At 63.9% G+C, this 26,229-nt stretch overlaps 3 protein-coding genes across 3 annotated transcripts; 2 read left to right on the plus strand and 1 right to left on the minus strand.

Annotated features, from left to right (window-relative positions):
- The first annotated feature begins 1,286 nt into the window (after nucleotides 1-1,286).
- On the plus strand, nucleotides 1,287-9,940 carry ATXN7L2 (ataxin 7 like 2). The gene is made up of 11 exons (XM_079760888.1): nucleotides 1,287-1,449; nucleotides 3,333-3,398; nucleotides 3,738-3,842; nucleotides 4,229-4,439; nucleotides 4,730-5,016; nucleotides 5,570-5,652; nucleotides 5,999-6,252; nucleotides 7,087-7,285; nucleotides 7,438-7,559; nucleotides 8,023-8,818; nucleotides 9,811-9,940. The coding sequence occupies exons 1-11, from the start codon at nucleotides 1,323-1,325 to the stop codon at nucleotides 9,823-9,825; spliced, it is 2,265 nt and encodes a 754-aa protein (XP_079617014.1). The 5' UTR covers nucleotides 1,287-1,322; the 3' UTR covers nucleotides 9,826-9,940.
- A 1,275-nt stretch (nucleotides 9,941-11,215) lies between these two features.
- Nucleotides 11,216-15,161, plus strand: CYB561D1 (cytochrome b561 family member D1). Its single transcript, XM_079762094.1, has 3 exons — nucleotides 11,216-11,428; nucleotides 11,933-11,970; nucleotides 12,526-15,161. Exons 1-3 carry the CDS (start codon nucleotides 11,281-11,283, stop codon nucleotides 13,027-13,029), a joined length of 690 nt encoding a protein of 229 aa, XP_079618220.1. The 5' UTR covers nucleotides 11,216-11,280; the 3' UTR covers nucleotides 13,030-15,161.
- Nucleotides 15,162-23,556: 8,395 nt separating this feature from the next.
- AMIGO1 (adhesion molecule with Ig like domain 1) lies at nucleotides 23,557-26,024 on the minus strand. The gene is made up of 2 exons (XM_079760442.1): nucleotides 25,750-26,024; nucleotides 23,557-25,321 (listed from the first exon to the last, which is right to left on the minus strand). The coding sequence occupies exon 2, from the start codon at nucleotides 25,254-25,256 to the stop codon at nucleotides 23,784-23,786; it is 1,473 nt and encodes a 490-aa protein (XP_079616568.1). The 5' UTR covers nucleotides 25,257-25,321; nucleotides 25,750-26,024; the 3' UTR covers nucleotides 23,557-23,783.
- Between the last annotated feature and the right edge of the window lie 205 nt (nucleotides 26,025-26,229).

Consider the following 26,229-nt stretch of genomic DNA (forward strand, 5'->3'; position numbering starts at 1 on the left):
CTTGCACCTCTCTCCCCTCTGACCGTCACACGCTGCCTTTACATTCCCTGGAAAAATACACCTGGGCACAAGATTACGTTCAATCTCACCAGGATCCTGGACACCCTAGGGGTCGTCTCTGGTTCTCACGTTAAGATTCCCTACCCTCAGAGATCATTCCTGAGGGGAAAGTGAGAAGGAATCTGAGAGGTCTTGAAGTCACAGACCTGGACTTATTTGCCTCCGATTCGATTCCCCCTTAGCAGTGAGGCATGAATACGGGGTGACACGTGAGGGGTTGAGGAGGAATAAGAGAATTCGTATCTTTCTTCCGATGTGATGGGGAAGGGCAAGGCTTTTGTCTCTTGATTGTGTGAGGGTGGGAAGAAATGTTATCAGCTGAGCAAAAGAAAGAGGTGGATAATGAAGGTCTTTCCCAGGCCTTCGCAAGGAAAAGGACAGATCTGATGAGAAATCTCCCTATGCCGAGGCTTTGGTAGCAGCCCTACCAGCAGAGAAAATACTCATCAGGAAAAGAAGCCAAAGTGATGGATGGAGTCGGGGTCCAGCCGGGGTTTGGGAAGAGGCAGTCCAGGGTATCGATCGCTCGGGAGGAGAGAGACGATCGGCAGAGAAGCTGCAATCCCAGTTCCGGGGCTGGCTCTGGCTCCGAGACAGCCTTCTGTCATCCTGACAGGTGATCTCGGTCAGCTCTCAGCTAGGTCCCCTCAAACCCGGACAACGCCGCCCCAGCCCTCTGCTCCGCGCCAGGGCAGCGTGGGGTTCCCACAGAGGAGGCACAACACGCGACCGGGGACCCTCCCCCACGCCAACCCCTGTGTCCTTCAGCGCATCCTGCAGACTCCCTCCCCTCGCCCTCCTGATGCACAGCGCCCACCTCCCTGCACCTACCCAGTTCGATCTACAGGGGAGCGGAGTCGCTTCGCCGCCGCCAGCCCGAGCAGGGGCGCCAGCCCGCGGGCGGAGGCGCGGCTCGGGGGGCTGGGGCGCGTGTGCGGGGAACTTGAGAGAGTGGGCCGGCCGCGGGAAGAATGTGTGCACAGGGGTTAGGGGAGGAGGTCCTGGGGCTTTCGTCTCTTTTCCCCCCCATAATTGTGCATTTCGGAGGAGCTCTCGATGCAAACTCGGTGGGCAACAGCACCTCCTGCAAGACTACATTTCCCAGAAGGCTCTGAGGGAGCGAGGGCGAGGGGCAGGCGGCCCGCGCTGCGCCTGTGCAGAGAGTGAGCTGGAGAGGGGGGAGGGGGGAGGCGTGCCCGCGGCGGGGCGGGGGAGGGGGCCGCGCGGCGGCGGCGCCGGGCGGGCGCGCGTCCGCGGCGGTGATGGCGGTGCGTGAACGCGCGGCGGCAGCAATGGCCGCTCTGGAGCGGCGGGTGCCGAGTCTCGATGACTTCGCGGGACAGAGCTGGAGCTCGTGGGTGGAACGGGCCGACCTGCCCGCGGCCGACGGTGAGTGAAGCTCCCCTAGAGTCCGGGGACCCCATCACTGTCTCCCCTCCCCCCTCCGGGTCCCCGCCAGCTGAGGGGAGCTGCCGACGGGAGCCGCCGTCCGGCTCCCCGGCCCCCCAAACAAAGGACCCACCGGGTCCTAGTGCCCGCCTGCTCCTCCTCCTCCGCGCCTCCGGGTCCTAGCGCCGGGACTCCGCCCGCAGCCCACCCTGCCCACCTCTACCTCTGCCGGTGCCCAATACCTGTCCCCCCCATGTGCTTGCTTTTCTCTTTCTCCTTGCTTGCTGCCCCCAGCTTCCGCCCCTCCTGCACCTGCCTCGGGCTTTCCCCATCCGCAACAGTCCTCTCCACGTGTTTCCCACGCACCCCACTTCCGTGCCCTCCTCCCCTTCCCCCTTGTTCCTTCGCCTTCTGCCCCACGCCTCCTGCTCCTTTTCGGCTTTTGCCTGCCGCCTGGGATGCTACTGGACCCCTGCCTTCTCCGCATTCGTTCACCGGTCCATCCATCCATCCATCCTCCCTTCCTCCCTTCTTCTGTCCATCCACCCATGCCTCCAACCCACCGTCCTTTCTGGGCCTCTTGCCCTACCTCTTGGCTCTCTTCCCTGAACCCCACCTTCTCCAGGCCCCTGGGTGCCTTTGGTGATCGGGCTGGCAGCCCCCTTCTCCTGATCTTTGTGTCCTGGGCCCCAGGGAGCACCTGGCCTCGTGGCCTTTGAGGTGACAGCGGGCATCACGCCCCTCAAGAAGTTTGCAAGTAAGAAGAGGCGGTGGAGGAGGACCGCTCCATGCGGTCTCTGATGACACTTGTTCTCCTCTGAGCCTGGACTCCCTGCTCGGTTCTGTCCATCACTGCATCTTCACCCACTTGAGAGTGGGAGCTGCCCCTGTCTCCTGCATGCCTAACCCACCACCCCTCACATCTGGAGATGATATAAGACTGTCAACGGTCTTCTCCACCTAGAAAGGGGCAAATCTGTTAGTAGGCATCAGAAACAGACCTACGTGGGAGCCCTGGCCACCCGGGACTGCCCCATGCTGGATGGGCAAGGATGGGGCCATTGTCAGGGTCTGGGTGCATTGAGAACCGGAAATGGAATCAGCCGGGTTTGGTGACTCAGAATTGATTTTTTTTTTTTTCCAAGGGACAGGGAGGGGGCGTAGTGGAGGGAGGGGAGAGGAGTAAGGTAGGGGGATGGGGCAGGAGCTGCTTTGCACAGCTAAGATGTTTTTGTCATCCACCCAGAAAGTGAGAGGTACAAGGGCAGCCCTTGCCCAAAACCCCCCTAAAGCGGGAAGGGGCTTGCATCACTGACCAAGGGGACTCTGAAGATGCCAGAGGGCCCCAAGACAACAGTTGCTCTGCTCTGAGGCCACCCCACCAGTGCAGGACCTGAGAAGCAGGGGGGGGGGGTAACTCTGACAATGCCATGGTAACCCAGGTGGAACGAGATTGAGTTCATGGGCATGGGGACCTGGGAGAGTTTCTGTTTGGGATGCCACAGAGTAGCAGAAAGGACCCAAATCTCAAGAAGGGACTCCGAGATCTACAGTAAAATATGTTCAGGACTGTTTCCCGTTTAAGCGGGGAAGATATTGATTCACAGTCACTCAAGTACTTGGCCGTGGAACCCTGGACCTCACCTTGGAGTCTATAGGAAAGGTAGCAGGATCCCTCCCAGTGGCACCAGTTCCTTCCAGAAGCAGCAGATGGGGGAAGAAGGAGCCCCTGAAGGTTCCCCAAGTGGTGCTGAGCACCAGGATCTCGTCAGGGAGCGTGGGCTTCCTACTGCCCCGCGGCAGGCCGCAGGCCCTGGGCGGGTAGGAGATAGATGGGGCTCCTGGGAAGGAGGTGGTCCTCCTGAGCTGTGTTTCTCCTCCAGGGGCTGAGCTGGAGGAGACTAACAAAAGCACCAAGAAGTTGGATGCCATGACCCTCATTAAAGAAGGTGGGAGTCAGGACCACCTTCCCCTCTTCCCCCGCCTCGCAGGAGGTGGCTGTTTGGGGGCGGGGGTGGGGAGGGGGCAGGTCTGGGGTCCTCACTTTGGTAGGTCAGAGTCGGCCCATTCGCCTGGCTGCTGGCACCTGTCGTAGGAGATCCTAGTCATAGGGGTCGGTGCCTCCTCCCCCGAAAGCCCACATTCTTAGGGGCTGCTTAGATTGAACTCTGGAAGCCGGGCGCCTCCAGCAGGAAGCCCGTCATGCCCACAGGGCGGGGACGTGCTCCCCGATCTCACAGGGAAGCCCTGGGGTCCAGCCCCGGTGACCAGGGCTTCTATCCTTGCAGACATGTCCATCTTCGGGCACTGCCCGGCCTACGACGACTTCTATCTGGTTGTGTGCAACCACTGCAGCCAAGTGGTGAAGCCTCAGGCTTTCCAGAAGCACTGCGGTGAGGGAGCCCCGGGCGGAGCAGCGGCCGGGGGGGGGGGGGGGGTACCCCCAGGACAGGGTCAGCTGGGAGGCCTGTGTGTAAGGGAGGGCGGCCTTGCGGGTAGGGAGGTCCTGGGGTGGCTGCATAGATGGAGGCAGGTTGGGGTTAGCGTTGGAGCAAACTTCCAGCCGTTCTTTCCAGTGGAGCTGAGGGAAGAGCTAAGAGATCCAGGAAGCTGGGCCCTAGAATTTTGAGTCGTGAAGGCTCGGGTTCCGAGGGGAGGGAGGCCCGTTTGAAATCTAAACTCCGGATTCTCTGTGCCGAGCCTGTGAGCAGGGTGAGCAGGTCGGGGAGGAGGCAGCCCGTTACTCACCTCCGTTGCTCTCTCCACCTCCTGGTGACAGAAAGAAGACATGGGCCCCTCAGCAAGCTTTACGCCCGGGCCCCACCCCCACCTCCAGCCCCTGCCAGCTCTCAGAAATGCCATGTAGTGAATGGGCAGGGCCCAGCTTGTAGGGCCCCAGGTTCCACCAAAACCTCCTCCAGGGAGAAGGGCCAGGGGTCCCGGAGCCGTGGCCACCCACCTCCTGAGAAGAGCCAGAAGGACAACCTCTGGTAAGGAGCGGCTGGGGACGCCCAGAGACCCTGGCCCAGTCCGGGGAGGGGCTGCCAGAGGGGGCAGCGGGGCGGGGGGGCGATGGGCACCGTTTGCAGCAGGAGGCAGCCAGCTCCATCGGCAGCCCCTCCCGGGTGCTCCAGGGAATAGGGGTCCCCCCTCCCATGTTCTGCATCCCTGCTGGAGCCCACCCAAGTTCCAGGGCTGGGAAGGATTGGGCTCTGGGCTAGAGCCCAGCACCCAGGCCCGGCCCCCCGGCCCCCCGTCCACACCCTCTCTCCCTGCGCAGCCTGTTCGTGCCTGTGGTGAATCTGGAGAAGATGTCTGGCCTCCCCAAGCCCGACGGCCCCGGCGTCCGGGTGGCCCCGCCCTCGGCCTTCCTCAGCCAGCCCGGCAGCCTCACCAAGGACCCCCCTGGCAAACCCCCCACGGCGCCCCCTCCGAAGGAGCTTCCCGGCAGAGAGAGCATCAAGACCACCCCCAGCGAGGGCCCCAGTCACCGGGCTGAAGGCAGCCCCCCTGAGAAGGAGCCTGCTGGGGCCAGGCTGCCCCCTAAGACCCACCGGAAGATGGCTCGTGAGTAGTCGTGGTTTTGGGGGTCCGGAAGGTAGAGTGGGACTCGTGCTCTGTCCTTGGACCTGATGGAGAAGGGGCAGAAAGGAGAGGACCCGCCATCACAGGCGGCACGAACCCCTCGCCACCTCTTGACGTGGGCACGTTTGTCCTGCTTGCTCTCCGGGGAGCTTCCCTCCAGCCAGGTCTCCCGACCGAGGCTGCAGGGGCCTGTGCCCGCGCCGGGCACTGACTCTTCCTCACCCGGACCAGGCACCGGGCACCTCCCCCAGCCGGACCCCTGGCGCCCCGGATGTCTGTGGCTGCTTTTGTGTTTTGATACGTGTTGCCCTGTTTGGGGCTTGGAGTCCCCAAAAGCAGTGCCTGGGCTGCGAACGGGGGCAGCAGAGAGCAGCTGGTGCTGGAGATGTTTCCCCAGACGCTGCAGTCTTGCACTGAGGGGTGAGGGTGGGAGTGGGGGGCGGGGGGCTCTTCGCCCGAGGCCCAGCTGGCCTCCCGCCTCCTGAGGGCCTCCTGGAAATGCCCTTGAGACTCACTGGAACCGCTCTCCCCACAGGGAAGGAGTGCGACCTCAACAGGCAGTGTGGGGTAGTAAACCCAGAGACCAAAAAGATCTGCACCCGCCTGTTGACCTGCAAGGTAACCCCTCCCACCGCACAGACTGGGCCCTGGGCAGGGAGAGGATGGAGCTGTTCTCCGAGATCCAGCTCCAGGGATGGGGGTGAAGCCCAGACCAGGCAGGGGGAGGGGAGGCTGCCCACAGTGGGCCTGGAGTGGGGGCAGCAGGCAGGGGGCGGCTTCCAGATCCCCCGATTCCGAGGAGGGTTCTGGCCCTGTGGGGGAGTGAAACAAAGGCACACAGACACCCCCGCAAACACACTCACATCCCCTCTCTCTCCGCTTGCCCAGGCCAGAGCACACCGCTGCCCCTCACCCCTGCTCAGCTCACACCCCCTCCCCACCCCTCCATCCTGCTGTGTTCTAGATCCACTCGGTGCACCAGCGCCGGGAGGTCCAGGGCCGGGCCAAGGACTTTGACGTGCTAGTGGCAGAGCTGAAGGCCAACTCCCGCAAGGGGGAGTCCCCGAAGGAGAAGAGCCCGGGGCGCAAGGAGCCGGCTCTCGAGCGCCCCTCCCAGGAGCCCCCCTCCTCAGCCCCGGTTGTGGCAGCAGTGGCTGCTCCCAGCAGCACCTTCTCTGCTCGTGCCAAGCAGACCTATCCCTACTGTGCGCTGCCCAGGTACGTCCAGGACCCAGCCGCACCTCACCTGGGGACACTCGGCCCCAAGCCACCAGGGACCCCTGGAGACAGGCCCAGGGAGCGCGCTGGAAGATGCTGCTCATTCCGCCCCGAGTGTGGGGGGGACCTGGGGCCCCGGTGGGTGCGGAAGTAGGTGACTCCCTGTTTCTAACGAGCCTACCACGGTGCCCCAGCCTCTGGTGTGCCAGTGCCAACACCCAGGATGAAAACGGTTTCCCAGCTGCTTCCGGCAGGCCAGCACTCGGAACTGGGGAGCCGGAAGGGTCCGGGAGCTGAAAGGGTCAGGGTCCTGGGCGAGGCGGTCCTACTGTGTATTCATTCGCTGGCCCCTTCGTGTGCAGAGGCTGCGCTGGACCCTGGGGAGAGCCCGCCTTGCGGAAGGAGACACACACGCCTCTCCCTGTAACACGGGCAGACACGAGACACAGGCTCAGCTCCCAGACAGGCTCACAGGAATGTGTGATGCGAGAAGGGGGTTGAGAGAATTGACGGGGCTGACCAGAGCTGGGTGCAGTTAAGCTCAGAAGATTTTCTGGAGGAGGCGAATCTGGAGCAGATTTCCCCCAAGGAGGCAGGGCCTGGGAAGTGAAGGGCTGGGGAGAGAATCCCCCGGGAGCCGGGAGCCGCAGCCCCTGATCTCTGCCTCTCCCCCTGTGAGCTCTGTTGCTCCCTCCCTTCCTCTCCTCCCTTCCTCTCTGTCTGACGGCTCAGCAGGGTGTCTGCCCTGGCTTTGTGAGCTGGGCGGGTTCAGGGATCCCCCCACCCTGACCCACGGCTGCCCCATCGCCCTCACACCCCCTTTGGCCCTTCCAGGTCCCGGGCCTCCTCTGAGAGTGAGTTGGATGATGAAGGTCCCTGTGGTGGTGATGGGGACCCAGGCCTGTTCCCCTTCCCCCTGCCCCGGGGTGGGGCCCAGGCCTCCAGCGAGGAGAGTGAGGAGGAGGGGACAGCTGATGACCTCCACCTCCCCCCTGACTGCCATTATGCGACCCGGCCCCCCAGGCCACAGGCGGTAAGGACCTGGGGCGGGGACCCGGGTGGGGGTGGCCCAGCCCTCCCTGCCCACAGTGTGCAGGGGGGTCAGGTGGTGTGTGCAGGTAGGTGCCCCCTCCCCCCCCCCTGCATCTCAGGCCCACTGATCCCGTGCCTTCCCTCCGTCTCCAGTTCTGCACCTTCGGGAGCCGGCTGGTGAGTCCGGGCTGCTACGTGTTCAGCCGCAGGCTGGACCGCTTCTGCTCGGCGCTGAGCTCCATGCTGGAGAGGCACCTCAGCTCACACATGTGGAAGTGAGTTTCCCGGGCTCGGAACTTCCTCCCCGGCCCCGGCCTACGTGGGCCTCCGAAGCCCTAGCTCTTCACATGGACCCATAGATGTGGCTTGGCTGCTTGCCAGGAAGACCCCGGCTGCCGGAAAGGGGTGGGGGGACTCGGCAGCCTGGAGCTGGGCTGACGCGGGGCGTGAATGGTGGTCTGGGAGTGACTCAGTCTTAGCCATACTTCCAGCACCTTCTAGGAAACGAGGATTAGGGGACGCTCAAACATGGAAAAGGATGTTCTGAATGGGTCTCTATCCCAGCTCATTCCTGCCTATCCCCGTGCCTTCTCCCTAACCCGTAGTTCCAGCGTCTCCCAGCAGATGGCAGCACTGCCGGGGTCTGGGCCGTTTCTAGGCGGGGCAGAGGCTGGTGTGTGTGGGTGGAGGGGCCCTCTTGTTTGCTTGACATGACCGTGGGCTCTCTTTCTGCTGCAGGAAGATCCCGCCGGCAGCCGAGCCTCCATCCCACCTGGCCAGCTCCCCGCTCCCCGCTCCCCCGAGCCCAGCCTCCATGGGCAGCTGCCCCCACCTTCCAGGCCCACCCCCCAGACCTGCCTGCCCGGCTTCCACGCCCCTCACCAAGGACAGCCTGGTCCCCAGCTACCCTGCCGGCTCCCCCAGCGTGGCAGCCGCCTGCAGCCAGGCGGAGTGCATGGGCGGCAGCCAGGCCATCACCTCGCCACTGCCTGCCAACACGCCCTCGCCGTCCTTCAGCAAGCTCCCTCCGTCCAAGGCCAGCAAGTCGTCCAAAGGCAAGGACGGGGCCGACGTGGAGCCGCCTTCCCGAAAGCGGAAGTTGTCCCCCGGCCCCACGACTTTCAAACGGACCTGCATCCTGGAGCCCACGGGCAAAGGCAAGCCCGCCGGCTGCCGGGGCCTCTCGGCCAAGACCAAAACCGCGCTGGGCGTGGGGCTCAACGGGACGGTGGGGCCGAGAGTGAAGCGGGCAGGGCCCCTGGACTGTCGGGGTTCCCCTCATCAGCCTCCCACACCAGTCAAGGCTTCTCAGCTGGACAGCCCGGGGGCGGCTGGCCACCCGGCCAAGGCCCCGCCGAGCGGCTGCCTCTCCGAGGAGGAGGTGGCCAAGAAGCGGAAAAACCTGGCCACGTACTGCCGGCCCGTGAAGGCCAAGCACTGCCCGGCGGGCCCCCCCGCCGACGCGGCCTGCTCCGTGCGCCGCAAGAAGCCGGGGCCAGGCCTGGCCTTCGAGGAGAAGTGCTCTGCCCTGAAGGTACCCGCCCAGCTCCCCGCAGAGCGCGGGCAGCGAAGGGCAGCACGGGGGAGGGTGGGGGGAGGGTGGAGTGCGCGGCGGGAACCTGACGGACAGGTGCTGAGTGAGTGAGTGTGCAGGGGGGGAGGAAGGGGGGCCATCGTCAGCAGGAGGTGGGTCGGCTCACTGCTAGGTGACCCCGGCTTCCGCTTCATGAGCCTCTCACTGTCTCGGCCCAGTCCCTCGGGCTAAGGAGATGCTGCCTTTGCCCCCCCCTCCCGCCCCCCACTTTTGCTGTCATCAGAGGCCACTTTCTGAGTTGGCTGTGGCCTTGAGAACTGGAGCTACCTCTGTCCCCTGAGGAAAGGAAGTTTGTCTCCGTGAGCTCTGACGAAGGTTTGGGCGCGGGGTTGAGCCTGGGCCCGGAGCTGTGGCCGAAACGCCGCCCAGCAGGGTGGCTGGGCCCCTCGCTCACTGCCTTTGCCTCTGGGCATCGGCATGGAGGGGCAGGGACAAAGCTCATGGTCCACATAGGCGTGCATGCCCACTTGCACACAGACCCACTTCAGGTTTTCGGGTGCCAGGCAGGTTTCCCGGGGTTTCTGGGAAAGCCAGCAGCCAGCCCTTCTTTTTTTTCCCTCTGTTGATGGAGCCCTGGCATAGCATGGATCTGTCCATAGGTTCTCAGCCAGTAGGGAGTTACTGGAATGGGAAGGGGGTGCCCTCCTGGTTTAGGCATGGGCCAGATGCATACCAACACCTCTGCTACCCATGTGGGAGTGGTGAGTGTGACACCTGCCCCGGGCCTGAGTGTGTGTGTGGCACACACGTGTGCGTGGCTGTTCTCCAGGCCGGCCCTGCGGGCTGGCACTCAGCCTCCTCTGGGCCCAGCTTTCCCCCCCGGGCCGGTGGGAGGAAGCGAAGCCTGAGCTCTGGGCTCCACGCAGTCGGCCGAGTGGGAGGACTGGAGGCCCCCAGCCTGACCCTGTCTCTCGCCTCTTGTCTCCCTGCAGTCAAAAGCCCATTAACGAGAAAGTGCCTGCCCGCTGCGACGGAGCCGCCAGCACCTCCTCCCCTCCAGATCCGGGCCCCCGGCTGCTGCCGCTTTTTATAACTTTATATTATTTTTTTTAAGAAAAAAAAAAAAACCTCTTTAAAATACCTCAAGACTGTCTCCCTGTTCTTTTGCTGCTAAGAAAACTATAAAAACAGAAACCTAGAAAAGAAAGGGGAAAATATATAACGAAATGAGTGTCCTTACTGTCCCCGGTCATACCCCAGGAGGCTGAGATGATAGAGCCAGCCTCCAGCATCCCTCTCTCTGTCCCTTGAAACAATGTGGAAGTGGCCGGGGTGTGTTACTGGGGAGTCTGCTCTCCAGGCAGGGCGATGAGGCATGGCTCTGAGCGAGCAGGGCTCCCCAGAACCTTGACCCCAGAGCTGACACCAGTCCTGTTGGGAAGGGAGCCTGACGGGGAGGGGAGCCACACCTCTGGCTCTGCTCTTGGGTCTTTGCCCTGAGGGTCTGTGGGGGTCAGCCTGTGGCCCTTTCGTGGTCTTTCTGCCAGCCTGGGCCTCTCCATCGCGCCTCCGAATTACTGCTTCATTTCTTCAGCCGTGCCTGCCTCTAACTAGCAGCCTCCTCCTCACCACTGCGGGAGCTCGAATCGAGTTGGTAACGTCTCAGAACGTCCCTGCCTGTTTTGGCCTCTCCCTGGCCGTTGGGTCTGCCCTTAAGGAAAGGGTATAGCTCTCCGAGGGAGGCCCCCTCGAGGTGAACCACACCTTTCTGGGAGGCAGGAAGGGACGTGGTGTGATCACAGGACTCCGTGGTGTGGGAGGCCCTGGTCCCTTAGGATCGCCTGGCTCCCCGGGGCTGAGCAGATGGTGTGGAGGCGGCTGGGGCTGCGAGTGCCCTAGTTCTTCCCCTTCTCACTGGGGACAGCGATGGTGCAGATCGAGTATCACCGACTGTTGGTCCTCACGCCTGAGTCCACTTGGGTGCAGGGCACGGTTTTCCCCTCGTCCTTTCCTTTTCCCCTCCTTCGCCTTCAGGCAGGGAGGGATCTTATTCCCTTAACGTGACGGAAGGATGGATGGAGGAGACAGTGGGCAGCCGGGGAGTTCCAGTATTGACTGGGTCCAGTGTCGGGGGTCAGTGTAGCCGACTTGTGACTTGGGGTTTAAACGGGTGAAATCAGCTGTCGCACATTAATTCCCACGGGCACCTGAGACACAAGCCCTTGGAGACAGGCACTGTGAGGTTGGCTCAAACACGGCGGCCCAGGAGCTGTCCAGTGCCCTGCGCCCTTGGGCTCCCCTGGGCGGCTCGCTTTCCCCCCGTCCCCCAGAGGGCGCTGTGGGCGCACCCGCCGCACCGCAGGGCGTCCGGGGCGGGGCCTCCCGCGGCCGCGGCGCCGGGCGATCGCAAACCCGGAAGACGCGCTCGGGCGGCCGGGAGTGCGCGCCGGTCCGGTCCGGCCATGCAGAGCCTGGAGTTGGGTCTGGTTCCCGCTCCAGCGAGGGAGCCGAGACTGACCCGCTGGCTGCGGAGAGGCAGTGGGGTGTTGGCGCACCTGCTGGCTTTGGGCTTCACCATCTTCCTGACGGTGCTGTCCCGGCCGGGAACCAGTGAGTGCGGGGCGGGGGCGGGGCCGGGGCCGGGAGAGGGGCGGGGCCGAGGGGCTGGAGGGGCGGGGCCGAGGGGCTGGAGGGGCTGCGCGTGGGAGCGCCCGCCCCGGAGGGAGACTCGGAGTGGGGACCACTGTGGAGGGATGGACTGGGGAGGGGCAGTCGGGGCTGGCGGGCAGAGCTCTGGGTGCTGGGAGCAGAGGCAGACGACGGCAGCCAACTCGCTAGTTCCTCCTAAGCGGAGCCTTCGTGGAGGGTGCAGGGAGGGAGGCCGCGGTCCAGTCTGGGGGGCACCGGGCTGACAGCTGCGAGGTGCCCCGTGGCGAGCCAGGCTGAACTGGTGTGGGGTTGGCCTCCTGGTGGCTCACCCTCCCCTTGGCTGCTCCACTTTGCCCTGATTCCCGGTCAGGGCTGGGGATAGCACACTGACCCGTCCCTGTAGGCGGATTCTCTGGGGGCAGAAACAAAGGTGCCCGGCGTCAGTCTGTTCTCTTTGGTTCTTAGGTCTTTTCTCCTGGCACCCTGTATTCATGGCCTTGGCGGTGAGTTTGGGCTTCCTCACGCAGCTGATTGGTTCGGCTCTGTCCCCAGGGGAACATCCAGCCTCCAGAAGGCCCAGCCTTGCTGAGGCTCGGGCGGGGAAGCAGGCCGCCTCCAGCTTTCCCTGCAGCCTTTGGGAGTGGGAGACAGGGCGGGCTGGGCTGGGCCAGGTAGTCCGTGGGGGTGGGAAGGCATGGAAGGTATTTCTCCACGAGGGCCTGGGAGGAGGACGTGGGAGGGGGAATATCCAGTCACTCCTCCCCCCACATTCAGGAGGAAGTTTTTAACATTTGTTGTTTCCATCGGCCAAGAAATGGGAGTCACTGTCTGAGGGCAGGTGGGGGGAGCGTGGACTTGCACGTCGGCCTGAACGACAAGCGACTTTCGCTCAAGTGTAGACTCCCGACGGTGCCCCGCCGGGTCGGCCGGTGGGGCAGGAGGTCCCGGTGGGGGTTCGTTAGCCCCCTCCTGGGTCCTGGTTTGGACATAGAGAGGACCCCCCTTTCCTCAGACGCCCCAGCCGCCCTCAGGCTCACTGGCCCCTCTCTCGTTGGCAGTTCTGCGTCTGCATGGCCGAGGCCATCCTCCTCTTCTCGCCCGAGCACTCCCTCTTCTCCTTCTGCTCCCGAAAGGCCCGGATCGGACTGCACTGGGCGGGGCAGGCCCTGGCCCTCCTCTGCGCAGCCCTGGGCCTGGGCTTCATCATCGCCAGCCGGACCCGCAGCGAGCTGCCCCACCTGGCGTCCTGGCACAGCTGGCTGGGGGCCCTGACGCTGCTGGCCACGGGGGGCCAGGCGCTGTGCGGACTCTGCCTGCTCTTTCCCCGGGCAGCCAGGGTCTCGAGGGTGGCTCGCCTCAAGCTCTACCACCTGACGTGCGGGCTGGTGGTCTACCTGATGGCCACCGTGACGGTGCTCCTGGGCATGTACTCGGTGTGGTTCCAGGCCCAGATCAAAGGCGCGGCCTGGTACCTGTGCCTGGCGCTGCCCCTCTATCCCGCCCTGGTGATCATGCACCAGATCTCCAGCTCCTACTTGCCGAGGAAGAAGACGGAAATGTGACTCCCTCCGAAGGCTGACTCCAGCTGGCACCCTGGCCTTGGACCTCAGTGGTCTGTCTGGTGACCTTGAAGGGCTCCACTTCCGGAGTGGGAGGGGTTTTCTTATACTTTCAGCTGGGCTGACGGGTGACTCAGTGGACCGAAATGGGGAAACGTACTGGGTGCAAGTAAAAGGTGACGGGGAGCTGGATCCTGAGCCTCCGCTCTGGGTGGGAGACAGGAGGGTTGGGTACTGGTGGTGATGGTGGTGATGGGTGGTGGGTGGGTGCCTGATGGAGGGCTGGGTTCCTGCAGTTATGAAAGGCCGCTGTGGCTCTTTGAGTCCCTTTTGAGAAAGCACTTGGTGTGGTGGACGGAGCCCACGGTCCTGTCTGTGGGTTAAGGTCCTCGTAGGCGCTGTTGTGTGACCTCATGCAAGTCCCGTGTCTCAGGAGCTCGGCTTCTTTGTCTGTGTGAGGCGTGTTTCTAAGTGGCCTCGAACATCCCTTGTCGGTGAGGGTGACCTCACAGCACACCCGCCAGCGCTGGACCGGGGCTGGGCCGCTTGGGAGACTGGGGATGTAATTCTTACACCCATTATCCCCTCTCCACTCTGGAGGGACAGACCTGCCCCGCGGCCTGGCGGGAATCTCTGCTGATTTGGCCCCAGACCAGGGCACAAGGGGTCAGGCACGGTGGAGGGAAGGGGCCCAGGCGGGGATCTCCGGAACTCCAACACAGCAAAGGCACTAAAGTCACTTTAAAGTCGTGGGAGAGCCCTGGTCGGTGTGGCTCAGTGGATAGAGCATCCGCCTGCGGACTGAAGGGTCCCGGGTTCGATTCCAGTCAAGGGCACATACCTCAGTTGCAGGCTCGATCCCCAGCCCTGGGCGGGGCACGCGCGGGAAGCAACCTGTCAGTGTGTCTCTCTCACATCGACGTTTCTCTCTCTGTGTCTCTCCCCCTCCCTTCCGCTCTCTCTAAAAATCAATGGAAAACTATCCTCGGGTGAAGATGACCAAAAATAAAAATAAACTGTACAAAGGGCGCCGGTTTACCCAAGCCTCGGGCTCGAGGGCTGAGGACAGGACTGTGCTCCTCCCCGACGTCCGGTCTGGGGGGCCAGGTCGCCCCGGGCACCCCGTGTTTTGCCTCCTTGGGCTCAGCTTCTTGCCTTCGCACAGAGCTCTGTGCGGCTGCCCCGAAGCTTTTAGAACGAGAGGAGCCCAGGGCGCGGGGCAGGGCTCCTGGGACCTCGGAAAGGCCCCTCCCCCTCGTCGCCTGCGTTTTCCTCTCTGTCGGCCCAGCAGCAGGGCCGAGTTTGGTGCCAGCGGGCACCTGAGGGCCAGCCCTCTTCCCTGCCGAGACCCTCCTTGTTCCACACCGGAAGCAGTTCCGCAGACTGCCCTCCGCGACGCGCGGGGTGCCCGGCTGGCTGACTGCGCTCCGGCTCCATTAGGGAGAGGGGATCCCCCTAGATCAGTGATGGCGAACCTCCGACACGCATGTCAGCACTAAATATTTAGTTTTTGGTTTATTAAATACAATTATATATAACAATTATACATTTATGTTATTTAAACTATAAATATCGTGAAATGATGTTTTTTCCTCAAAGTGACACACTACCCGAGTGATGCTCAGTTTTTTGGCGAAGTTTGACACACCAAGCTCACAAGGTTGCCCATCACTGGCCTAGATCATGGCAAGGAGTGCAGGGGGCTGACCCAGGAGAGCTGGTGCGGAGCAGGTGGAAACAGCTCGTGGGGCTCTGGGAGGCCTGGGGGACGGGAGCTGGAGCTCCAGGTCCCGGGACCAGGGGAGGTGTTCCGAGGTGGCAGCATTGGGGTGTCCCAGGTCTTTTGAAGACTCAAGACCTCTCTCTGGGTGGCTCAGAAGCAAGGAGTTGGGGTGACTCCACAGCACAGGACGGGACTTCACGGGCAGAGGCATCCCCGAGTGGACTCCCTGGGCGCCTCCCGGTCACATGGCCTCTCCCGGGAGCTCTGCAGACCTTGAACATGTGGGGTCACTTCGATCGGGCACCCCATGGCCTCTCCACCCGACACAGCCGGTGCCGGGAGTCTGGCCCTGTCTGCAGCGGGGCGGGGGGGGGAGGAGGAGGGCCGGTGCGGTTCCCAGCTCCGTCTGAGAGCCCGCCCTCGCCTGCCGGAGGTGTTGCCTCCTCCCAGGTGGCTCCGGGGCGGGTGGGCGTGTGGGCGGGTGGGCAGGCGGCTGACAGCCGGCAGTTTGGTGGGCCGCGCCAGCTGATGTCTATTCCCAGCCCAGGGAGGAAGGGGGCGTCATTTACATTCCGCAAGGAGACGGCCCGCAGCTGTCGCCGCTCTGCCTGGGAGGCCAGGAGGGCAGGCCAGGGGCAGAGGGGGCAGGTGGTCTGTGAGGCGGGAGGGACTGCAGTGCAGGGAGTAGGTCGCCAGGAGGAGCCTTGGTTCCCTGCAGGCCGGATTGTGGGGGGGCCTCCCTCCCCTCCCCCCTCCCCCCTGCATCTCTCCCTCCTTCACCACCTGCCCTCACATCCTGGGCAGCAGCGGGACAGCCATTCGCCCTCGGTGCCAGGGCGCCCATCCTCCAGCTGGGATCTCGGCGGTGCCGGCTGCCGGTGCCTCCTCCCCACGCGCTCTGCCCCACCGCCCACGTCTCCCATCCCGGGTACTAGCCGGGCACCTCGGTGAAGAGGCAGGGGCCTCGGGGAGAAGCACATGGCTGCCTTTGTCCTTGGCCCCTGACCAAGGGAAGCTAGTCGTCAGCCTGTTTACCCTTTTATTTAAAAAAAAAAAAAAGTCAGGGTGCTCAACTTAAAAAATAATAATAATAATAATAAAGCATGTCATTTGCACAGATTTGCCTATCAGGCTCACTAAGCCCCGATTCCAAATATGAGGATATTCAAACTCAACCTTGAGGACGTTAGAAATAGAGGAGGTTTTGTTTGTGTACAGATCCAGGTGGTGATTGGATTACCATTCTGGGTTCAGGTGCCCCAGCCCCCATCTTTTCCGGGAGCTCCCCTTCCCTGGAGCCCCATGGTGGAGGGGCGGGTGGGGGTGCTCTTGAATGGTGGGAGCTCCGAGTCGGGGGAAGTCTACCAGCCTTGCCTTCTTGGCTTTGCAGCTGCATCCGAGATGGGCTGGTACCTCTTGCCAGCCCGGCCTCCTCTCTCCCCACCCCCCCCCCCTCGGGGCAGACCACCCGCCCCACGCCCTGACCCTGGCCTGTCCCTCCTTTGCCCTCGTCCCCACCCTCCCACCCCCGAGCAGGGCTGCCACGGGTCTTGTTTTCCAGCCTCCCTGTGGGAGAGCCAGCTGGCAGCCGTGCCGGGATCTGTTCCGAGTTCACAGTAATCATCAGCTGAACGGCGCGGGGCGTTCAGCTCCAGACCTCTGAGCACCGAGCCTGCGGCAGCCAGTCCTCACCTTCCCGCTTCCTGGCCTGCGGGGTGTCACCACGGTGTGTCCCCAGGTAGGAGGGAGCAGAGGTCAGGACTCCCACCTCCCAGCTTCCTCCCTCGGGCAGCGGCCCCCAGAGTCCGCTGAGTAACTAGTGAGGCTTCTCACCTGACGAAGGTCAAGATGCGGGGAACACGTGCGTGCCCCGCTGACCTGGTAGGTAGTGGTGTCGGCGGCTGCTGACCCTGACCGGCTAGTCCTCCTGTCCTTCCCTCCGTGTGCCTGGCCTCAGAGGACACCCTGGTCCTGACCCCCGACCTCAGCCTTTCCGGTGGCCCCTGCAGGCTCGGGGAGCAGGAGGCTCCCACTGCCCGCGCCTGGTTGGCAGAGTGCACGGGTCCAAGGTGAGCGGTGGGCTGGCCGGGAACGAACGCGCCTGCCGTCCTGGTTTCCTCCGAACACGCGTGTGGCCTGTGCTAATCCCTTACTTGGCGGCCTACCTCCCAGGCATGTGGCGAGGGCAAGAGGAATGCGTGTTAAGAGACGCTGGGAGGTTCAAAGCATTAAACACGTGTGAACAGGTGGGGTTTCTCCGTCCGGTCCTCCCCTCTCACTGCCTGGCTCGGGCTCTGCTTCGCTGAGGGAGGCAGTAAACAGTTACGGGTCACGACACTGAGGGGACCCCGGTCTCCGAAGGGCTGTCACGCCGGCCACCGTGAGAGAACAGACACACAGACGGCTCCTCCTGGATGCAGGGTCAGCGCTCACACTGCGGCGGTTTGAGTCAGGGCGCCGATGGGAAACCCGGGAGCCGGTTACCCTGGGCCAGCGGGGTTCCTGGAGCTGGTTGGTCTCTCCTGTCACTTCAGCTCTTCTGGGGGAACCAGAGCAGACAAGCCAGGGTGGGAGGGAGGAGCAGCAATAGACACGGCACTGCCCCCATCCTCCCAGCCCCCCCCCCACCCCCCAGGCCAGGCGCTGGAGACTCAGAGCCACAGACACGGCCCCTGGCTGTCCACGGGTTTCTCTTTCCTCGTTTCAAACGCTGGGAGTCACAGCCCCCTCCGCCTCGAAGCACTTCCATTGGAATTAAAACACACCCTCACCCCATGAACCAGCTGTGTTTAAATTTGAAATGAGGGGAAGGATACTTTCCATTCCATTCGTCTGAGCGCAGCCAGCAGCCTGCCCGCGGTGCAGGACGACAGCCACGCAGAGACTCCGGGGCTCGCTCTTTTATCTGAATTGTTTTCTACCCGGACCCGGAGATGGGACACCAGTGGGCACGGCCTCACCAACGCCCCCCAGCACAGGCCTCACCAACTCCCCCCAGCACAGGCATTGGGGGTGGGGGGTGGGGTGGAGCTGACAGACACGAGGACAGGGCCCCGGGGCTGCCCTGGGGGTGGTTTGAAGTGAACCGCCCCCAGTACCCAGCACCCAGCACCCAGCACAGCTTAAAGCACACCCGTCCCCTGTCAGCGGCCTTCCCCGATTCTCCCCCAGCAGAATCCGGAGTTGAGAATCCAGCCCCACCTCTGGTGGGCTCCGTCTGTACCAGGAACGTGGGGAGGGCAGGGCGTCTCTGTGTTCTGTGCAGGGCTCAGCCAGTCAACCACTGGCCTTCTGCTCAGACCCACACCTAACGCCAACGCCGGCCGGTGAAGGGACAGGGAGTGCCATTCAGATACGATGCCCCCAACCCGCGCCCGTGTCGTGCCCCGATAGGGGCTCCTGCAAACACACCGCCCTAACTCTGGGGTCACTGACCTGTGCGCCAGCGCTGTGGGGCGTCTGGATGCCCCTGCAGGGCTCCACGGCCCGGCCCGCTGAGGCCTGGCCCCCTCTGGCACGGGAGCACACGCTGCCTGGGACAGTCACTCGCTGGCAGGCCTCGGGCAGGTCTAAGTATCTGTATCACTTGATATCGTCCACCCGACCCTGTATAAGCCCGGAGAAGGGAGGGGCTGTGTGGCGGCTGCTTTCGCCTCCTTCTCTCAACCCAGCGGGCACGGCAGCCAGGCCAGAAAAGCCCCTCGCCTACCGCCCAGGCCGAGCCTCTGCAGTGTGGGTGGGACGGGAGCATCGCCACCGGTTTCCTGGGAGACAAGACAAGCCGTCCGAGAACTGCAACAGCAGACAGGGAAGGAGCTGAGAAATCGGGACGAGAGAGGCGAGGCTGCCACCTTCTCCTCGTCCACTCCCCTGAGGTGCCACCTGGACGGAGCCGGGAGGGGCTGCAGGCGTGGCAGGCAGACTGGCACTCACCAGAAGCTCGTGGCTGGGAGGCGGAGGAGATGCAGCCGTGGACTTTTGTGGGATGACGGAGGAAGGAGCATCAAAACTTCTCAGGCCGGCCCTGGCTGGTTTGGCTCCGTGGCTGGAGTGTAGGCCTGTGGACTGAGGGGTCCCAGGTTCGATTCCGGCCAGGGGCACATGCCCGGGTTGTGGGCTCGATCCCCCGTGGGGGGCATGCAGGAGGCAGCTGATGGATGGTTCTTTCTCATCACTGATGTTTCTATCTTTCCCTCTCCCTTCCTCTCTGAAATAAAATAAAAATAATAAAAAACTTCTCAGGCCTGGCTGGTGTTGCTCAGTGGTTGAGCATCGACCTATGAACCAGGAAGTCATGGTTTGATTCCCGGTCGGGGCACATGCCCGGGTTTCGGGCTCAATTCCCAGTGTTGGGCGTGCAGGAGGTAGCCGATCCATGATTCTCTCTCATCATTGATGTTTCTCTCTCTCTCCCTCTCCATTCTTCTATGAAATCAATGAAAATGTATTAAAACACACACTCACACACACACACACAAACTTCTCAGGCTCGGAGACAGGGCTGGGCACAAGCCAAAAAAGAGAGGGGCCGCCCTCCCCCCGGAGTCTGCCCAGACCTGTTCGCTACCAGCCTCATCCTCTTGACCAAACTCGGCCACAGCAAAGCTGCGCTGAGAAGGTGGAAGATGCTGATACACGCAGACGGGAGGGGGAGGCTCTGACGTCCACGGCTGTCACCTCCCTGGCTGCCGGGGTGTGGTTGTGGTGCCTCCACCCCTCGCTGGGCGAGCTGCTCCCTGAGACGGAGGAAGGCTGCCCTCTGGTCTAGATTTTATCCACAGAAGAAAGCGGGTTGTTTTCCCAACTGGGATTCTCTTTCATGTCTTCTTTCCTTCCACCATTTCCTCTCCCCTTTGGAATCCGGCATAGCAGGCCCCTCCCAGACGTGCCAAGAGCGTGGCCACAGGATGCACCGTTCAGAGTTCAGTAGAGTCCAGTCCCACCTCCGGTGGACTCAGTCTGTACCGAGAACGTGGGGAGGGCTCTCCCTGTTCTGTGTGGGGCCCAGGGAGTGCACGTGAACTGTCCAGGGTCATTAACCTGCCCAGGAGCCGAGCAGACCTTCACCCAAACCAGGTAGTCGCCATTCACAACGTGGAGATGTACCAGTGATAAAATAGTGTGACAGTGAGCTGCCCACCGATTCTTTCAACCCAGTCCAGGCGTTTTCCCATCATGCCTTTCGAAGGCGTGTGCTAGAGTCGCACCAAGCTCTGCAGGGAGGCCAGCCTCCGCCCCAGGGATCCGCAGGTCCCCCCTGCACAGCGGAATCTCCAAGCTCCCCGGCGAAGGCACCTGCGACATTTCTTTGGAGAATCTGATGGTCTGCTGGCCCACACCAGCCCGCTGCCTGGTCTGGATGGGTCCGTGAGCGAATAAAAGTTTTTACACGTTTATATCGTTGAAGCCCTAGCCGATGTGGCTCAGTGATTAGAGTGTCAGCCCACGGACTGAAGGGTCTCCGGTTCGATTCCGGTCCAGGGCACGTACCTCAGCAGCAGGCTCCACCCCTGGCCCCGGTGGGGACGAGTGAGGGAGGCAACCAATCCATGTGTCTCTTTCACTCTCTCTGTTCCTCCCTCTCGCTTCCCCTCTACTCTCTCTAAAAATCAACAGAAAAAACATCCTTGGGTAAGGATTAACATAAATAAAAGTGAATCAAGAAGTAAATAAGTAAATAAACGGTTGAAGAAACTCAACGGACATGTGAAAGTTACGTGAACTCCACATTTCAATGTCCATGAAGGAAGTCTGGAACTTTCTTCACACGCCTTCATCCGTTCACGTGACTCCCTGCTCCCCGGGCACGGCCGAGGAGCTGTCACAGAGACTGTACGGCCGGCGAAGCCCGCCCTCCCTGGCTCCTTACGGGTCCTGCTGACCCCGGTCTGTCTCGATGCCGGGATGTGGATGCTACCGGCGCCCTTACCCGGCCCTGAAAGATCCTCTCCCGGCACAGGCCACACCCTCTGAGCCACAGCGAGCCCACCCACAGCTGAGAGCAGAAATGAACCATCACAGACTACGCAGGAGCAGAGCGAGACTCAAGCCAGGTTTAATGATCGTTGTCTAGTTTTCAGAGCCCACGGGCTCCAAGGTTTGCCAGCCTGGGTACACACGGTGAGGGGAGGGGGAGACAGGGTGCTGGACACGGGGAGCCGGCCTGCTTCGCCAGCAGGGCTACGAGGAAGTAGAGGTAAGAACGCACAGAGAAAACGAATCCGTCAGCCCTGCCCTCCCCAGCTGGGGTGCACCTTCCCCGGGCGCCTTCCTAGGAGCCCCATAAACACAACCAAAGGAAAAAGGCCACACACAGTCAGACAGACAGACTTAGAGCCCTGCCGTCCTGTCTCCAGGGACCCCTGCTTCCTGGGAGTCGTGCCTGGCTTAGAGGGGGGACCTCTCAGCCTGTTCTTAGAACCAGACCTGGCAGTTGCCTCCCCAGGGTTTAGGGAGCTCACATCTGCTGAGGACTCGGTCCCCCGGGGGGAAAGCGGCCGTGGCTCCATCAGCGGAGACCATGGAAGAGGCTGATCGGTGCAGCCGCTAGGGGAGGGCCAGGCGCTCAGACCAGGGGGCAGAGCAGGGAGACGTACAGCCGCGGGCCTTCTCCTGTTCCCCAACTTGGAGAAGAGGCCCTCCTCGCCCTCAGGAACTCGCTGGAAGGCCCCAGAAGGCCTGCTTCCCCTGACGCTCCGCTCACTTATGCTGTCGGTGCCCCAGGCGGCTCCTGGAGGGGTGGCTGCCGCGTGGAGGTGGGATTTCCCGGGCTCCCCGGGAAGCAAGCAGGGAGCCCTGGTTCCTCCAGCCCCAGGAACAAAATCCCCCCGGGTTTCAGAACTTCACCGGACCACCTGGCCCTCCCGCCCGTCTCACCGGGGCAGCGAAGAGCCGGAGAGCACCTGGCAGCTGCTCGGTCCCCTGCCAGCGTCCCCGGGTCCTTCCTGGACCTCGCTGTGCACTCCCGTGCCATCTGCTGCCTTCCATCCAGGGGAGGTTTCTGAAGACCTGGCTACCCCCTCATCACCCCTTCTCCCCAGGTCCTCAGCCCGCGGCTCCCCGAACTCCAGGCCTCGCGGAGAAGTTACTGGGCGCCATGGAGACGTGGGTGACACTTCAGGATTTAAAGCACAGAGTGGATCTGGGGAGCCTGGCGCGGTCACCGTCTCCCACGGGGCAGAGAAGGTGCGCGTGGCGTGGTGCACGCAGGTGGAGAGCACTCGGAAATGCTTCGCGGGGACGGGAGGGTCGCGGTCCCGATGGTAGGCAGGGGGCCGCGTGCATGCGTACCTAGGGGCATGCGTACCTACGAGCATGCAAGGACGTGAGGGGGTGCCGCCCCTCTCGACAACGCTGGGCACCAAGGAAGGATGACGGCAGCCTTGACCTCCCAGTGCCCGTCCCCAGTCTTCACGGGCCGCGGGGCAGTCCGCCCTCCCGAGCAGCCCTCACCCGCAGGCCAACGACACCTCGTGGGACCTCAGGAGCAGGTCGGAAGGCCTGGAGAACGAACGCTGGGCAGGGAACTTGGTGAGAGAGGGGACAGACGGCGAAAGACCAATGTCAGGGAACATCCTCACCGCCCTGCGCACGCCCTTGACCAAGCTCAGAGCAGCCCTCTCTCCCCCAGGGCTCGCTCCATCAGAGGGGGGATGGCCACCTCCGTCCCCAGAGCACTCTGTAGCCACGGAAGGAATGGGGTGCCGGCCTGTCTTGGGTTCCTGGCCGGCCCACCCCTGCTGCACAGACCTCTGAAAGCCCAGGGGGTGACAGAGCCCCCCCTTCTGAAGCCATTACTACCTCCCTTACGAGACTGCCTGGAACCTCGTGGAGACACAGAATCTAAGCCACACCCCAAACTGCCCTTCTGGGGCAACGCCCACCAAATCCCAACCCATCAGCCACGGAATCCCACGCGTGGCTCTGCAGCAGGGGCGCGATCTGAGGGGAGCAAGGCAGCCTTGGCGACACAGGAGCTACACACCCGGTCCCCCCGCGTCCCCCCGCCCAGCTCACCCAGCCGGGGCCAGGCGTCCCAGGACCCTACCCTCCGCAGAGCAGCTTCCCGGGGAACCCCAGAGTCCCACCCGAGCCGAGGAGACTGCACGGAGAGACGGCGTCACTGAAAGTCAGGTGGGACCAGCGGGTACGACCTAAGAGGCTGCGGCACCTCCCCGTCCCGGGTGACGTGGCCCCCGTCCCCCGAGTGTGGCAGGCATCCAGCCACGAACGCTCTGCCTTCAGCAGCCCCACCCTGGCCTGACAGGCAGGTGCTGGAGCCAAATGAGCCCACCTGGAGTTCTCGCCCCAGCTGCTGGCTTTGTGCTGCACCTAGGCTCTGGGGAGGACCCCTCTGTGCCACCGGTCCCAGGTCAGGGCACCGACCCCACACCTCCCATCGCTGCCACCTCTGCCGGGCAGCAAGCCAGGCTCCTTGGGAGAAACGAAGGCATTGGGGAAGTCTCGGAGCTGGGGGAGAGCTAGTGATGGAGGCCTCAGCCTTCTCCTGACTCATTCTCCCAGTTTCCCATTTCCCACCCCCCGGCCATGGAGTGTGACTTCCTGGCCAGAGGTGACACTACAGCGTCCCCATGTGGCTCCTGTGGAAGCTCCCCAACACACCCAACCTCACAGGTGTGGGTGGGCAGAGAGAGAGAAAAAGATTCCCCCCAAACGAGTTTCTCTTAAGGAGCTAGGGATGACCTCGAACAAGTTTAGGGCATCGGCTCTTCCCCCCACCCCTTCCTCACTCCCACCCAGCTCGGACACGCCCCCCCTCCTTCGCCGCCTGGACAGAGGCCGGGGCTTTGGGGAGGGGTGTAGCGTTGGCCTGAGGGCTGACATACTCATATCTGAAAATCATGGCGGCCGCCCCCTGGTCGGGGCCTTGCCTCCTGTTGTCCCCGTGACCCACTCTCTCGAGGTCAGGGGGAGCCCACGCCCTCGGGCAGCCAGCCCTCTCCTCCGTCCCCTCCCATCCTTCAGGGGCGCGTTACCTCTCCTGGGGCGGAGCCTCCCCACCACCCCATCCCGCTCACACCACGATGGGCGTGTCAGAGAAGACCGAGCTGACCGACTCCGGGTCCGACATCCTCCGCTGCCCCTTGCCTGTGGCCTCGGGCACCGGCAGGGTGTTGCCCGGCTTGAGCTTGCCGTTTTGGTCCTGCCCAGGTCCGGCAGGTTCCAGGAAGGCCACCCGCCGGTCAAAATCCTCCTCCTTGTCCCCGCCGGCCACGGGGTCGTGGTTGGGCGTGGTGCTGAGCATGGAGGAGCTGAGGCTGTCTCCCTGGTGGCTGGCGGGCTTGTCCACGCCCCGGCACCAGCAGCGGCAAGGGGTGAGGTACAGGTAGATGAGGACCAGGACCACGCTGAGGACGCAGCCCACCAGGGTGGTGTAGGCCGTGTTGAGGGTGTCGTGGTGCCCGCGCACGGTGAAGTTGTACACCTTCAGCTCCACCGACAGGGTCTCGTTGAAAGCCTCCCCGACGGCGAAGCAGGTGTACACGCCCCCGTCCTCCACCTGCACGCCCTGGAAGTGCAGGCTGCCGTTCTCGAACACCCGCACGGTGCTGTTGGCCGCGGCCGCGGCGGCGGCGCCGAGCACCCGCTCGTTGCTGGGCGTCACCCACGTCTTGGTCATCTCCTGCTGCTTGGTGTCGCAATGGATGGTCAGGGCGTCGCCCAGGTGGGCCTCCCGGGCCCGCTCCTTGTACTCGCTGCAGTTGAGGCTGAAGACGCTGTACGGCTTCTTGGCGCTCACGCAGTGCAGGTCCTCCTGGAAGTCCACCACGGGGCTCAGCTGCCGGCGCTGCCAGTGCGCGAAGAGCTGGTAGAGCTCGCAGCTGCAGTGCAGGGGGTTGTTGTGCAGGTACAGCCCGTTCTTGACCCACGCGGGCAGCTTCTGCAGGTCGGACACGGGCAGGCTCTTCAGCCTGTTGGCCGAGAGGTCCAGCAGCGTCAGCCTGGGGAGCCGGACCAGCTCCAGGGGGAAGCGGGAGATCTGGTTCTGGCTCAGGTAGAGCTTCTGCAGCTGGGCCACGTCCTCGAAGGCCGAGCGGTCCACGGCCACGATGCGGTTGTTGTACAGCAGCAGCACCTCCAGGGCCTGCAGCTCGCTGAACAGCGCCTCCTCCAGCGTCCGCAGCTGGTTGGAGGAGAGGTCCAGGTAGCGCAGGTTGGGGACCGGGGAGAAGGCCTCGGAGGAGATGAAGTGCAGGTGGTTGTGGCTCAGCAGCAGGGAGTGCAGGTGGGGCAGGCGCGTGGGGGTCCACTCGGCCCGCAGGCGGCTCAGGTTGTTGTGGCTGAGGTCCAGCTGGGCCGTGTAGCTGGGCAGGGCGTGGGGCACGTTGGGCAGCTGCTGCTTGGAGCAGCTGAGGATGTTGCTGGCGCACAGGCAGACGGCGGGACAGCTGGACACCGGCCGGCCGGCTCTGGCCACCTCGCCGAGGAGCAGCAACCAGGGCAGCGGCAGGAGCCAGAGGCCTCGCAGGTCACGCGGGGGTTGCATAGTGTCACTGGGGAGGGCGAGGAAGGCCACCAGGAAGGTCTGGGAGGGGGTCACCCCGGCATGTTCTGGAGGGGCAAAGAAGCGTCTTTCAGCACAGGCGTGAGGGAGAGAGGATGGTATGGTCACCAGGACCAGGGAGGGAAGGACCCACCCTCCCCCCCACCCTCCCCCCCACCCCCCATTGGACTAGAAGTCGTAGGAAGAGATGCCGGGCAGCTCCCCGGCTGCAGGCAGTGGCTCAAAGAGCGGGGACAGAGGAGGTGGGCACAGGGCTGGCCGGGCCGGGTGGCAGGAGTGCAGGGGGACGTGCGGAGACCGCCGGCGCTGTGGTTTCCAAGCTGCCCGGGCCGGTCTGGAGGCGGGGTCCGCAGGGCCTTCGGGGAGGCGAGGGGGAAGGTCAACAGGGCACCGGCTGGGCAGGGGCGTCGCACCGGGGTGGAGTCCCCGGGCCTGCGGGGCGGGCTCCCCCCTCCGGGGCCTCCGGTCACTGCACCTGCTCGGCGAGGACGTGTCTCAGCCCATGGCGGGTCCGGGCGCTCCCGTCGCGGCCTCCCCCGGCGGCGCCTCACCGGCCGGCCTGTCGCGGCGCCCGCCTTACGCAGGGGCCCGCGCCCGGCGACATCGCCTCCCGGGGACCCGGCGGGCCCCGCGGCGCTCCTTCCCGGGCGCCCACCGACCACGCACCGCCGCGCCCGCGGGAGCCCACCGGCCACGGCCGCCGCCTGCGGGTGCGCGGTCCGGCGGGGAGCGGCGCGGGGAGCCGGAGGCGCCGCGATCCGAGCGCCGGAGCGGCGTGGGGGCAGCGAGCACCGCGCGCGCGCCCGTGGCCGCCGGAGCCTGGCGCGCGCGCGCGGGGGGGCGGGGCGGGGCGCACGTGCGGGTGTTTGCGGGGAGCCGGCCGGGCGGCCGCGCGCCGGGCAGTCGCTCCCGGTGCGTGTCCGGGCCCGGGACCTCCCTGGCGACGGAAGTTGTC

This window comes from Cnephaeus nilssonii (assembly GCF_951640355.1).
Source record: "Cnephaeus nilssonii genome assembly, chromosome: 21".
Classification (NCBI taxonomy): Eukaryota; Metazoa; Chordata; class Mammalia; order Chiroptera; family Vespertilionidae; genus Cnephaeus; species Cnephaeus nilssonii.

Bases quoted from the DNA above. Each gene is read 5' to 3' on its own strand.
- AMIGO1 (XM_079760442.1), bottom strand. From the start codon at position 25,256: ATGCAACCCCCGCGTGACCTGCGAGGCCTCTGGCTCCTGCCGCTGCCC.
- ATXN7L2 (XM_079760888.1), top strand. From the start codon at position 1,323: ATGGCGGTGCGTGAACGCGCGGCGGCAGCAATGGCCGCTCTGGAGCGG. The intron at 1,450-3,332 runs GTGAGTGAAGCT...TTTCTCCTCCAG, and splicing joins CGACCTGCCCGCGGCCGACG to GGGCTGAGCTGGAGGAGACT. The intron at 4,440-4,729 runs GTAAGGAGCGGC...CTCCCTGCGCAG, and splicing joins AGCCAGAAGGACAACCTCTG to CCTGTTCGTGCCTGTGGTGA.
- CYB561D1 (XM_079762094.1), top strand. From the start codon at position 11,281: ATGCAGAGCCTGGAGTTGGGTCTGGTTCCCGCTCCAGCGAGGGAGCCG. The intron at 11,429-11,932 runs GTGAGTGCGGGG...TTTGGTTCTTAG, and splicing joins GCTGTCCCGGCCGGGAACCA to GTCTTTTCTCCTGGCACCCT. The intron at 11,971-12,525 runs GTGAGTTTGGGC...TCTCGTTGGCAG, and splicing joins CTGTATTCATGGCCTTGGCG to TTCTGCGTCTGCATGGCCGA.